The sequence below is a fragment of the Ixodes scapularis genome, unplaced genomic scaffold, assembly GCF_016920785.2.
Source record: "Ixodes scapularis isolate PalLabHiFi unplaced genomic scaffold, ASM1692078v2 PGA_scaffold12__126_contigs__length_90152505, whole genome shotgun sequence".
Classification (NCBI taxonomy): domain Eukaryota; kingdom Metazoa; phylum Arthropoda; class Arachnida; order Ixodida; family Ixodidae; genus Ixodes; species Ixodes scapularis.
Window position 1 is genome coordinate 52,824,879 of NW_024609838.1, and position 14,016 is coordinate 52,838,894.

General features: G+C 42.0%; 1 protein-coding gene across 1 annotated transcript; it reads left to right on the forward strand.

Moving 5' to 3' along the window:
- Positions 1 to 7,136: 7,136 nt before the first annotated feature.
- Positions 7,137 to 13,297, forward strand: LOC120837087 (the record flags this gene model as incomplete). The annotated part of the gene is made up of 2 exons (XM_040206263.1): positions 7,137 to 7,353; positions 12,789 to 13,297. Coding segments are annotated over 2 exons (726 nt in total), but the record flags the coding sequence as incomplete, so codon positions are not given.
- Positions 13,298 to 14,016: the final 719 nt, after the last annotated feature.

Consider the following 14,016-nt stretch of genomic DNA (forward strand, 5'->3'; position numbering starts at 1 on the left):
GAGAGCCACCTTTTCCCAATGTAATAATTTTTCGTCTTTTCAAACCTTGCTAGATAAACCAAAAGGTGCGACTTTTACATGTTTGCATGTTAATATCCGGAGCCTTCGAAAATATTGGGATCATTTTCTTATAATGGTACCAAATATTATGTTTCATGTCGATGCATTTATACTTACGGAAATTAATGTCTCGAACTCTATGCTTTATCAATTCACTCTCAAAGACTACAACAACTTTTGTTTCACGCGTTCAAACCGTAGTAGCGGAGGCATAGCGGTTTTCGTACATCAAATGTGGCAAGTTTCTCCCCTCAATCTAGATTTTTACCACGTCGAAAATGTATCTCTCAAACTTGACAACTCCACCTTCTCACTTGCTCTGTTATGTTTATACAGGCCTCCTTCAGAAAATGTTCGAATGTTTTTGAATGAGCTGCAGGCAACTCTCTCCACATTATCTTCTATACAGCAACTTTGTTTGGTGGGTGACTTTAATATAGACACAATGAACGCAGCCAATTCCATCGTATGCGACTATCTTAACATTTTGTCGAACTTTGGCTTAGAATGCGTTGTTGATGCTCCAACCCGAGAGGAAATTTTAGGGACAAAGTTAGTCACTTCCTGCATTGACCATATTTTAATACGAGCACCAGGTGTCTCTGTGGAATCTGCTGTAATTCAGGAAAAATTAGCAGATCACTACTTCGTGGGGTGTCAACTAACACACACAATGGCGTCAAACTCTAAATGCGAAAGCTCAAGACAAGCCCAAATTATTGACAATGTTGTTTTCGACAAGTCAGTTGCCTCTCATGACTGGCAGGCCTTTTTAGGTACAGTTAATAACGCTGACTTATACTCAAGTTTTGTTCAAGTTTTTCGTTCGCTTACTGCCGCTGCCAGTAGAACTGTTACTTTGAAAAAGCGGCGTCCTCATCATCAATGGCTAGACAGTAATATACTTAAGATTATTAAAGAGAAAGAGGTCCTCTGGAGTCGGTGTCGCCGATCTCCAAAAAACAAAGATTTACAAAATGAATTCAAGCAGTTAAGAAATAAAGTAAACGCTGTCATTCGTTCTGCAAAGAGACAGTTTTTTAAATCACAATTCGAAAAATTCAGATTTAGTTCAGCCAAAACATGGTCACTGATTAATCAATTCCGAAGAGCTGGTTCTGGAAATTCTATTAACCAAACCCTCGAACGAAATTTCGGGTCACTTACCTCAAAATTAGCAGACGACTTTAACGACTTCTTTGCTAAATACTCTGGCGTGCAAAGAACGCCTCCTGTGAACTCATGCACACTAAAGAATGAATTTTTGGCGTCAGCTTTCCTTCCTTGCTTAGACGAGAAGGATCTGCGCTCCCTTTTATTCAGTTTTAAAGCCAGCAAATCTCCCGGTATTGATGATATTCGAGCTTATGATCTTCAGAGAAATTTCACATATATTAAGAACGTTCTGCTCACTATGCTGAACGGCTTCATTACGTCTGGCAGCATACCTGATGAGCTCAAGGCTGCTATTGTGCGGACACTTTTCAAAGGAGGAGAACGATCCAATGTTGCAAATTATCGCCCCATTTCGATTCTACCTATTTTAGGACAAATTCTGGAGAAACACCTCTTTCTGACAATGAACAGTTTTTTAGATAAGAACGAAATATTTTCATCTACTCAGTACGGATTCATTACTGGGAAAGGCACGCAACCGGCCCTTGATGATTTTTCTGATTACATATATTCAACATTCGAAAGTAATATGTTTGCATGTGCTCTCTTTCTTGATGTGTCCAAGGCGTTCGATACTGTCAGCCATCAGTTGCTCCTAGCAAAATTATATCGCCTTGGTTTTCGTGGCCCGTTTTATTCTTTACTGGAAAACTTTCTATCTAAAAGGTCCCAGTTTGTCCTAATTGGCAACTTCAAGAGTTCTCCGCTTTCATTACTGGCGGGAGTGCCTCAGGGTTCTGTTCTTTCTCCTCTACTTTTCAATATTTTTGTGAACGACATGGCCCAGGTTATCAACGGGTGTAAAATTTACCAATACGCCGATGACACTCTCCTTGTGTCACGTCATATTAATTTCTCTGATTCACTCCGCACACTCGAAATAAACGCCTCTCATATAATGGATTGGTTCGGCGATAATCTCCTAGACATAAAGCGCTCTAAAACAAAGCTGGTGTGTTTTCAAAACCCTCTTAAAAGACGCCAGGCTCAAGTAAAGTTTTTGCTTCACCCTTCCAGTTGTGCTCAATGCAATTGTGTTTCAATCCAGTCTGTCGATCACGTAAAATACTTGGGTGTACATTTCGATTTTGATATGTCTTGGAACACACATATGTCATATATTTGTAGCAAATTACGGATTGTGTCTTGTATGCTTTATAATACTAAATTCTTTATGCCAGTCGGTATCAGAATAATAATCGTCCATGCTCTTGCTTACAGTATCCTTCGATACTGTGTTACGGTATTTGGCAACTGTTCGGGTCGTTGGCAGTCCAAAGTTAATTCTTTATTGAAAGGAATCCTGACAAGCGTTGCATACAATTCGAATTTTTCCAGCAACTGATATTTTTCGAAGTCTTCAACTGCCTAATTTGCGTTCTCTTTTTATACAAACGGTAGTGCTCCGTAGCTTTTGGAAAAATGAGTTTAAAACACCATTTCAGTCTCCCCGAATACTCCGTCGCGTTCCTCGTTTTGTAGTGCCAGTTTGTTCGACCAGGTACGGTAAATGCACTCGGGATTACTACGTTCCGTGTTTGTTCAACGCCCTCCCTGACACTTTCATTGACATTACATCACTGAAACAACTGAAGAAAGAACTCAAGTGCACCAACTTTGATTTCATCTAGCATCTCTTCGCTGTGACTGCAAGCTCCGAGCTTGAACTGTAATTAGCTAAGTTAATTTTAACTAGTTTCGCCTTTTGTTTATTTTTTTTCCTTTTACTTTGTTTTCGCTTAACATTTTTCGCGTTTTTTTTTTCTAAGTGCTTTTTTCTTCTTCTTCCGTGTTTTCTTTTTTTTTTAACGCTTTTCGCTTTTTTTTTTCTTCTTCTTCATGCTTTTTTTTGTGTTTTATAGTTCGACTTTCTGTCTTACATTGTGGAATCATAATAATCGTCTTTTTAATTTTTTTATGGGCGTCGTCATACAAGCCTTCTGCAGGCTTTGATATGCCCGTATCTATAGTACATGAATTCCAATTTGTGTGAAATAAATATATTATTATTATTATTATTATTATTATTATTATTATTATTATTATTATACGCGCGAGTTTTACGTGCCTGAACTCTTTAATAATCTGCCTTCTGAAATTCTACAAGCGAATTCACTGCGTCAACTAAAGAGAATGCTGAGACTTCACCTACTGGGATGAGATGTCGCCTAGCGTGTGCATATTTTGTTAGTATCAGTGTGTATGTGCCTAATTACTGATTCAGTTTTGTACATCCTAAAGTTTTTCAGTTTGTTTTACAGATGTGTGTGTGACGAACTTTACACTGCTTTTTCGTGGACATATCAGTTGTTTGTTTTTTTTTTGTAATTTTTTGGGCGGCATCACACAAGCCATTTGTTGGCTTTGATTGCCCCCGCACTCTTGTTGCTCTCATGAATGTGTCCGGAATACAAGTTTCTTATTTATTATAATTATTATTATCATCATCATCGTCCCCGAAAGCGGTTGTCCCTTTTCGACAGCTCTGCTGATTTGAACCTGTAATCGCTTCCTTTTGAAACATAAGGCGCCAGCAAGCTCTCTGTGACTCAGGAAGTCCCCGGCATCACCGCAAGCACAAGCCTTGGTCTGAATCAGGTGACCTAACTCTTCACTGGCCAGCTCGCACTAAGTAGGCCTAAGCGGCTTCACGGCTTCACCAGACGTCCCTTCTGGAACGCTCGTCCTGCGCGAGCTCGCCTGGACCGACGATCTGCACGGTGAGTGAGCAGCTCGCGCCGCCCTGCTCAACGCCTCAGTCCAACTCAAGTGACACGGACGCGCTGTACTGCATACCGACTCCTACGCTTCTACAATGTCCCCTCCCCTCCAGTGCGCGCAATGCAAGGAGAAGATTATGAACGACGGTCGGCACATGTCCTGCGCCGACTGTGGAGCATTATACCATCTGGGGAAACTTTGCTCCGGTATTGCGGACAGTACATTCAAGACCATGGGCGCTGGAAAACGAAAAGCCTGGCGTTGCCGCGTATGCAGACAACAGCAAAGCGGAGATGGGTCTCTTAGTGAGGCAGATTTGTCGCAATGCGCATCTCCTGTCACTACGGAACATTTTCAATCTCTTGAAGCTGGGCTGGAGTGCCTTACTTTACTCAAGGCCAACGTTGACACCCTCCTCGAGTTGCCAACCCAAATGAACCAAATGCTAACGCTGAAGCCGGTAGTCGAGAGCCTGAAATCTGCAGTAACGGAGGTTCAGGAGTTCATCGCCTTTCTCTCGGCTAAGTACGACTCTGTGCTGTCGACAGCCACGAACAACGCAGCAGCTATAAACGAACTGCGCAGCGAAACCACATCACTGAAAACAGTGGTAACGGAGCAATCTCAGATAATCGATCACCTGCAAGAAGAGCTCAATGACAGTGAACAGTACAGTCGTCTCTCAAACATCGAGATACATGGACTTCCTCAATCCCCAACTGAAAATTTAGTCTCCGTTGTCAGTGAGGTGGCGTGTAAGCTAGGCCTTGGTGACTTTCGGCCAAATGACATAGTGGCAGTGCATCGTCTGCCTTCTCGACGCGATGGCCCTCCAGTTGTCCTGGTTAGATTGGCATCCGTGTCACTAAGAGAGCAGTGGCTTGCCACACGAGGTAAGCTGCGTCCCTTGGCAGCAGACAGTTCGTTGCCAAAACTCTACCTGAACGAGAATCTAACGCGAAGGAACAGGGAACTCTTTTGGATGGTGCGTGAGAGGGCAAGGGTCAAGCAATATAAGTTCACTTGGGTGAAAACTGGGAAGCTATTTGCGAAGAAGTCAGAAAGCTCGCCTGTAGTGCGCATCTATCGGATGGTCGACTTGGAAAAGATTGTCTAATTTTTTTTCGTTTCTTAATGGCTTGAAAATAAGGCGATATAACTACCACAGTTTCATCGATGTTCAGATTTTTCTTCTTTTCAACGTCTCTTGAGCCCAGTTAACGATACCGCTCTTGGCTTATTACATGTAAATATTAGGAGTATTCGTAAATATTGGGACCAGTTTGTAATAACTATCAACAGTGTGATGTCAATAATTGATGTTTTTGTGTTAACAGAGACCAATGTTAAAGAAGAGTTTTGAAGTGCCTTTCAGATACCGGGATATAAATCATTTTTTCTTACACGACCAATTGGTCGAGGAGGAGAAATCGCGATATTCGTTAAAGATTCATGGTGTACTGAAAACTTTGAGGTACATTTTTTTCATTGCGAGTCTTTGTCCTTAAGGTTATGGAATTCTGAGTGGTCGTTGTTGTTATTGGCACTGTACAGAACTCCGTCATCTAATGCTTTAAACTTTTTGGAAGAACTCAGAGATACACTTGGTAAATTCCAGTCCGTCGACATCTGTATGATAGGTGATTTTAATATTGACACCCTTCAACCCATTAACTTCCTTGTTTGTGACTATCTGAATTTATTAGCGGAGTTTGGTCTAGAGGAACTGATTCTAGCTCCGACTCGAGAGAAACTTCTGGGTGATCATCTCGTTGCTTCATGTCTTGACCATATTAGCGTACGCGCCGCAAATGTCGTTGCGCAGTCAGCTGTAATAGAACAAAAACTAGCGGACCATTACTTTGTTGCGTGTAAACTTACATCAAAACTTAGCGTTAAAACAAAAACAGAAACAACAAAAAGAGGAAATAATTGATAAAGTAAGGTTTGATAAGTTAGTTAAGGCCTATAATTGGGATAGTTTGTTGTCCATTCAACACTTCGTTGAAATTTACAGTACGTTTAGAAATCAATTCGGCTCTTTCAGGGAGCAATCAAAAAAGATTATTACTGTCAGGCGGCGTCAAAATGCACAAGTGTGGTTAACAGGGGATATATTGTCATGCATTAAGTATAAAGATGCTTTATGGGCTAAATGCGGACGTTCTCCTAAAAATGTTCAGTTAAAAATAGAATTCCGCGCTACGCGAAATCGTGTAAATGCGCTTATCCGGTGCGCTAAGAGAAAATACTTCCGAGAGAGATTTTTGAAGGTAAGGTCAAATATTCGTGAAACTTGGCGTTTACTAAATCAGTTGCGTGGCTCTGGTGTTAGGAGATCCATTGATGATTCACTTGAGAAAGTATTTGATCTTAATACGACATTGGCTGAGGATTTCAACAAGTTTTTTGCTAAATTTTCTGGAGTAGCGCCTAACGATGCTACGTTCTCTACAGAATACCTAGAGTCTAATGTTTCCTCTGCTTTCCTTCCTCAAATGACCGAGCTTGATCTACGAACTTGGCTTTTCAGTTTCAAAACAAACAAGGCGCCTGGCATAGGTGGCATCAATGCAGAATACCTGCAACGCAATTATAACTCTATAAAACACGTGCTTCTTTATATGTTAAATGGTTTTATTTCTTCCGGGATTATCCCAGATGATTTAAAAACTGCACTTGTAAAGCCTTTATTTAAAGGAGGAGAGCGCAAAAAGCTTGACAATTACCGCCCAATTTCTATTTTGCCCTGTATAATCCAGATCTTAGAAAAACATATCCTTCAATCTATGACGGGGTTTCTTGATCGCTTTAACATTCTATCGCCAACTCAATATGGGTTTGTCAGTGGACGTGGGACCCAGCCACTTCTAGAAGATTTTGCTGATGAATTGAATCATACCTTTGAGAAGCATCAGGTTGCTTGCGCACTTTTTATTGATGTGGCAAAGGCATTCGATACCGTGAGTCATAATATTTTACTAACTAAATTGCAAAACATTGGATTCCGCGGCCCATTCCCTTCACTACTTCAGAACTTTTTGTCGGGAAGGACACAACTAGTTTCCATAGCGAATATCCGAGGCTCCAAAGTTAGCTTAAAAGCTGGGGTTCCTCAGGGATCCGTTTTGTCCCCTCTCCTTTTTAACATCTTTGTAAACGATATGTCCAGGGCAGTTTCCTCATGTAAATTATTTCAATACGCTGATGACACGGTATTGCTATCGCAACACCTTGATTATGTTGCAGGAATCACTTTACTCCAAGACGACACTTGTCACCTACATGACTGGTTTAGAGCTAATTGTCTCACGATCAATATACATAAAACTAAGCTTGTTTGCTTTCATAATCCACTTAAACTTATAACTACCGATTATCCACTTTATATGCATACATCTCGGTGTACACCTTGCGACTGTCGTCCTGTGTCTTATGTTGATCAAGTTAACTATCTAGGAATACAATTTGAGAGTGACTTGTCGTGGAAAGCCCAATTATCCCAACTTTGTAGAAAACTGCGAAAAGTATCCTGTTTTCTGTATAATGCCAAATCTCTAATACCCATTTCAACCAAAAAGACAATAACTCACGCTTTAGCATACAGTGTATTACGCTACGGAATAACTATTTTTGGTCACAGCCCAGGACTATGGGGCAAAAAAATTGACTCAGTTTTAAAAGGAATATTTAAAAGCATAATGTACGGTGCAACGTCACAAACTGAAGAAGAAATGCTAACATGCTTGGGTTTGCCTTTTTTTTTTTATCCTTTACTTGTACAAACGGTTGTTCTAAAATACTTCTGGAGCGATACTTTTAAGGTACCTCGTGTCTTATGTAGACCTCTTTGGCGTGTTGAGCGGTTTGAAGTGCCTTTCGTAGAAACAAAGTACGGAAAAAGAGTGCGAAATTTTTACGTTCCATTTATTTTCAACAATTTACCAGATGATATCTATGCTGTGGACTCTTTAAAAAAATTGAAAGAATCACTTCAAGGTATTAGGGAGATGTTGTGACTGCATGTTTCTGTTTGCATATGTTGGAATGACCATCATCACCTACATTGTTCTGCATCTGTAATTGAATTTGAGCTGTGAACTTCTTGTTTGCGGGGACTCTTTCAAGCATGAATTGTAGGGTACTGTCCCACAAGTCGCTTCTGGCTTTGACAGGCCCGTGTATCTGCCTTGTTAAATGCGTGTTCCAATAAAACTTTATTATTATTAATAATATTATTATTATTATTATTATAATTATTAAGGACTAACACAAGACTTTAAGATGGCCAGAAGCCGCGCCAACGCCATGTTGCGTTCGGCTGAAAGAAGAGATTACAAAAAGAAATTTCTTCAATCATCTGGTCGATTTGCCGAGACATGGAGTCTTATAAACGAACTCCGCGGGATTCCTGTACGGGCAACCTCCGAATTGGAGATCTGTTTTGGACGCGATGCATTTTCACTCGCAAACAACTTTAATGCTTATTTCGCTTTGTTTTCGGGAGTTGTCAAAGACCGGGAAGAAAGAACCCCAACCTTAGAGAGAAGCGTCCCAAGCAGCACACTTGCTTGGGCTAGCTGGGGCCAGGATGGGGCCTTGGCCGTAGTAGACTGGACCGGGACCGCCCAGGGAATTCGGTGAACTGCCAGCCTGGCGTCTCACCGTTTTTCCCGGGCACCGGTATGCCACGGAACTGCCAGGGAAGGGATTTCCTTGGCGTTCCTCGTCTTTTCTTGGTCCGAGCAGACCAGGGTAGACAGGCGGCCGCCAACATTGGCGCTTCAGTGTGTTCATTGGCCCCAGGATTTTACGGAACTGCCAGGGGAGGGATTCCCGTGGCGTTCCTTGTATCTTGTTGGTCCGAGCCGACCGGGGTAGACAGGCGGCCACCAACATTGAATTCTTAGTGGCGCTTCAGCGTGGTCATTGGCCCCGGGATTCTACGTAACTGCCAGGGAAGTGATTTCCTCGGCGTTCCTTGTATTGTCCTGGTCCGAGCCGACCAGGTTAGACAGGCGGCTGCCAAGATTTAAGGATTTTGTGGCGATTCAGTGTATTCACTTGCCCCAGGATTCCACGGAACTGCGGGGGAGTGGTTTCTGGCAGTGGCGTCACAAGGTGGGGGACCGCGCCCGGGTGCAGCGCTCAGGGGGGTGTCGCGGCGGGATGCGGGGGGAGGGGGGGGGGGCGCAGCGGGCCACGCGAGAGCGGAGGGGGGGGGGGGGGGGAGCGGCGAGTTACGCGGCCACGCACGAGCGGAGCTCGGGGGGGGGGGGGGGGGGTTGAGGAGGGGGGTGTCGCGGCGGGCTACCGCCGCGAGTGCCGCTGACCCTCGTGACGCCACTGGTTTCGGGAATCGTTTATTTTTGCAAGATCAGCGAGCGAAGGTACGACGGGCAATTACCGTCGTTCATTATTTTTTGTCTGGAACTTGCTTGACATCGAACCCTGAAGTACTCGATACGGCCACTTTTACTTACATCAACTTAATATCCGTTCTTACGTTGCGCTTAAATTTGACTCTCACGCTATTATCACAAAGCGAGTGACGTACAGCTTCGTACACGAGAATCTGCGCTTAGACCTTTGGCCAGGAACCGTTTCCTCCTTTTCAAGAATATTGCGCTTGCCGGCGTGACGCGATCGTCGGGCTTTATTGACACGGCCGTGCCGACAGTACATCGCAACCGCAAGCAGGGTCCGCAAAACAGCACCCCATGTCTGATTTCACAAAAACGCCAAAAACAAACTGTTGCACTGGATGTGTAAATTAGAAAAAAAAAACAATAGAACACATTTCATCAAATTCCAGAGGCCGGTGTTTATTTTAGAACAAATTAACTAATCGCAAATCAGTCGGCGCTTCAAGAAAAAATATGTGAAAAACATGCTGCTCAACTAAATCTGCGTACATTGCAGCGGCGTTGAGCGCGCGTGTTCAATTTTCCGTTTGCTGAGACCCCGAATTTTTTCCAGACTGAAAAGAATAACCGGGTGCTTCAGTCAAATTGATCGTCCCACCTTTAAATAAACAACAAATATCAGTTTCACATGCTACGTAATTGCATCCTGGTGGTGCGTTTTCTTCGCGAAAGCGAACTTGCCTCAGAATCTTCAAGCATAAAAAATGCTTCCTAAAACCGACATGTGCTAAGCCTTTAGTTTTTTCAAATGAAACGCGACACGCAAAACTTCCGACACGAGAAAGGCTTAGATGTTGGCTGGTATTTCTAAGTTCAAGAAGAGGCAAGGCTGCTCTCGCTGCACCAACGTCAACGCTTAGTGCCGCAGTATGAGAAACTGATTTTTAGTATTTATTTAAAGCGGGAACGACCCATCTGACTCACCTTACACCGCCAACACACGTGGAATGCGGTCCGCACGGACCGCACCACAAGTTACGAAAGCCTTGGCCACGCGTGGTGTAAAGCGAAAACGTTGTATGTGCAAGTGGCGCTAGTGATCAAGTACATAAAAAAGAAGTTTATTCCGCGGAAAACGCATTCACTGATGTAAGGAATCGAAACAAAGTAAGGGGTACCGCGAATGTAAGTATTTATTTACATTTTTATTTTCATCTCAAAATTAAGCAAGCCGGATTTTAATCCGCGTTTGGATAGGTTCCACTTGGACTCATACTTATCAGAATTTGTAAATACGAAATAGGCTTAGCTTAGGCAGTCAAAACATAGATGACATAGATGTACCCTGCCATCTATTACACTATCTACATACAAAACATAGATTACATCTATGATTTGTATCGGTTCTATGACTCTTCATTCTCTCTTTCACCATAAATACGAGCGAAGGTGAGCTCGTGACGTGTCAACATCGACCTTACATTGCTTTCGCTCGCACTGAGCGTGAAACGAAGTGTAGGACATGTGGGGCACGTTTCGGCGGTGCACGCGTCGACGTGTTCAGAACTAATTTGTTCTACGTCATCAACGTTAGCGTAACTTCTGCAGAGAAAAAATAGCAAATGGGGTTATGGGGATATTTTTACAGCGTGTAGTTGGTCAGCCATTTAAAGTTGCCACGAGTCACTCGCGGTAGATGAGCAATTTAGCCGGTGCAGTACAACCACTAGCCTGGGGTCTTTAACGTGCATCACGCAGTAGTGATACACGACCGCACGCCGGTACGATGCTCATCCAGATCGAAACGGGCAGGGGTGCGGATTGAACCCAGGATCCCTGGGTTCTGTTGCGCAAGCTTTCGCTCCGCGTGCTCCGAGCTGGTGTGCTCTAGCCCACTCGGCCGCCGGTCCCGCTCCGGAGGGAAACATGTCTTCTGTTTAGACACGCACAGCAAGTTAGCGAGTGGATTACACCGCTGTATGCACTGAAGCTGTAGCGATCTGGAAGGTCCACAAAAAAAAAAAAAAAAATACAGCCATACTCGTTGGCAGGTTGAAAGTAAACGCTGGGGAGGGGGTCGGCTCCTCCCGAGCGTTCGCTCTGCAAAAGTGGAAAGAGATGGGAGGAGCTGCTTCATCTCAAAACTGAAAGTTTTCAGATGAAGCAGCTCCTCCCTCCTTCGATTTGTGTGAATGTTGATAAGGCAAAAAACGCAGTGCCTTTTATGCTCATTTAGCGACGCAGCCAGGAATATTTTCTAAGCTGGAGGGGGAGGGGGGGGGGGGGACGCTTCTTCCGCCTCCCCTGTATTTACATCACTGGTGTATTGTCGGCTGTACACGATCTTGAGTTTCTCAAAACAACCTGTTTTACTGAGCCACAAAACACAACCTGTTATTCAAAAAAAAAAAAAACCTAAAAAATACGTACATTTTTTTAGCAAAAAAATAAAAACTTAAAGCAGATATCCAGTGAATGATTAAGCAATTACATGTATTCACAAATAAGAAATCAAGTCGAATTAAGATACTGAACACCGTTTGTTTGAAGGACCAGATGGACGAGTTGATGCAGATTCCAATCAGCAAACAAAGGTTATCAAGCAACGTATAACAGGAGAAGAAGCTTATTATTATTATTATTATTATTAATATTATTATTATTATTATTTTATATTATTATAATTATTATATTTATTATAAGTATTATAATAAATACGAAGTCACTATTGGACAAAGGATTTTAAAGCACCTCGACCTAATACACGAGAACTGAGAACGGTTTCACGGTTTCTTGTTCCAGTATATTACACCCGCTATGGCAAGAACCTGCGATATTTTTATGTCCCTCAGATATTCAATTCTTTACCTTCCGAATTCTTCGACTTCACATCCAAAAAGAAACTCAAAAAAGCGCTTCGCCATCTTTTATCTACCAACGAGGCCCTGTAAACCGTCACAATTTTAATTCACAATTCCCTTCCAGTTCTATAAAGAATGTTGAACACCAGATTTTATTATTTTTATTTTATTTGGTTTATGCTTGAGCAAATCAACACGACTTACAACACCCAGTCTTCCTGCTTCAAGAACCACAACACCAAGAACATAACATCTATCAAGACATTTCATTGGTGACAATGACCGGCTTGCGTGTTTGCGCATATGTGTAGGTGTGTGTATACGTGTTTTCCCTTGAGTCTAAGTGTAATAAGTGTCACAAATGTTATTGGAACTGACTCAAACTTTTTTTTTAGTACGTGGCATAGTTATTTTTGAGGCCACTGCAGATAGGTTCAGTCATACAAGTCCTGGATGGCTTTGACGAACCTGACTTGTGACGTGTACATGCTAGTTTTATTAAATACATTTATTAATATTATTATTATTATTATTATTATTATTATTATTATTATTATTATTATTATTATTATTATTATTATTATTATTTATCTTTATCTCCATTCGTCCCACTGTTCCCTATGTTATTGTAATGAAGTTCCATATTCCGACACTGTTAAATATCTCGGAATACATTTTGATTCCGATCTTTCATGGAACTCGCATCTCACGAAACTATGTGCTAAGTTACGAAGTATTTCCTGTCTGCTTTATAATACCAAAGCATTCATGCCTTTCATTCTACGCAAGCGCGTAACTTATGCATTAGCCTACTCCAATTTGCGGTATGGCATAACTATTTTTGGTAAATGCTCCAAACTATGGCAAAAGAAAATCAACAGTGTCCTGAGGGGAATACTCAGAAGCGTGGGGTACAAGCGTGATTTTTCGGATTTACATCTTTTTCAAACACTATCAATGCCAACTTTTCAGTCCCTATTTCTGGAAACAGTGGTGCTCAATTACAACTGGAAAGACGATTTTAAATCTCCACGCCCCATCTCACGAAACTTGCGTAAAGCTTCAAGATTCCTCACTCCGATTTGTTATACCCGCTACAGCAAAAATATGCGTTCGTACTACGTACCTCCGATTTTTAACCTATTGCCCCCAAGCCTTTCAGAGATTACTTCCAAAAAGAAACTCAAAAAGGCACTCCGGACACTTTCCATCGATGAAGAGGCCTTATAATATCTCATTTTTGGTTTCGTCATAATTGGTGCTGCTTCCTCACGTGAATCTTTTTTCGAGTCAACATTTTTTTTGTGAAGTGTAATGCAGTAATATCTGTGTATTTGTGTGTGCGCGTATCTGCGTGTGTGTGCATGTGTATGACTCCTTTTATCATCAAGTTCTTATACGATACGACTGGAACTTAACCATACCTCTTTTTTTTCCCTTCTACTAGAAAAATAGCTGATATTTGTAATGTATATTTTTCCTTGACTCTGACAATAACTTTCTGACTGACATTTTTGTGTCGTTTTCACAACTGAAGAAACCATGTGGTGTTTTTTCTGCTTTATTTTATTATTTACCAAAACTCTCTTATTTACCACTGCTACTTAGGTTCAGTCCTACAAGCCCCTGCTGGCTTCGACGAACCTGCCTAGTGCCGTCCTGAATACATCCTGCGTAAATAAATTTATTATTATTATTATTATTATTATTATTATTATTATTATTATTATTTATGTGTGGCAGGCATCACACCACCGAGTCTGGTACCTGAATAAGGTTTTCCAGCACAACTCGCTTTGATGTCAACGGCCTCCATCTATACCCGTTTATGA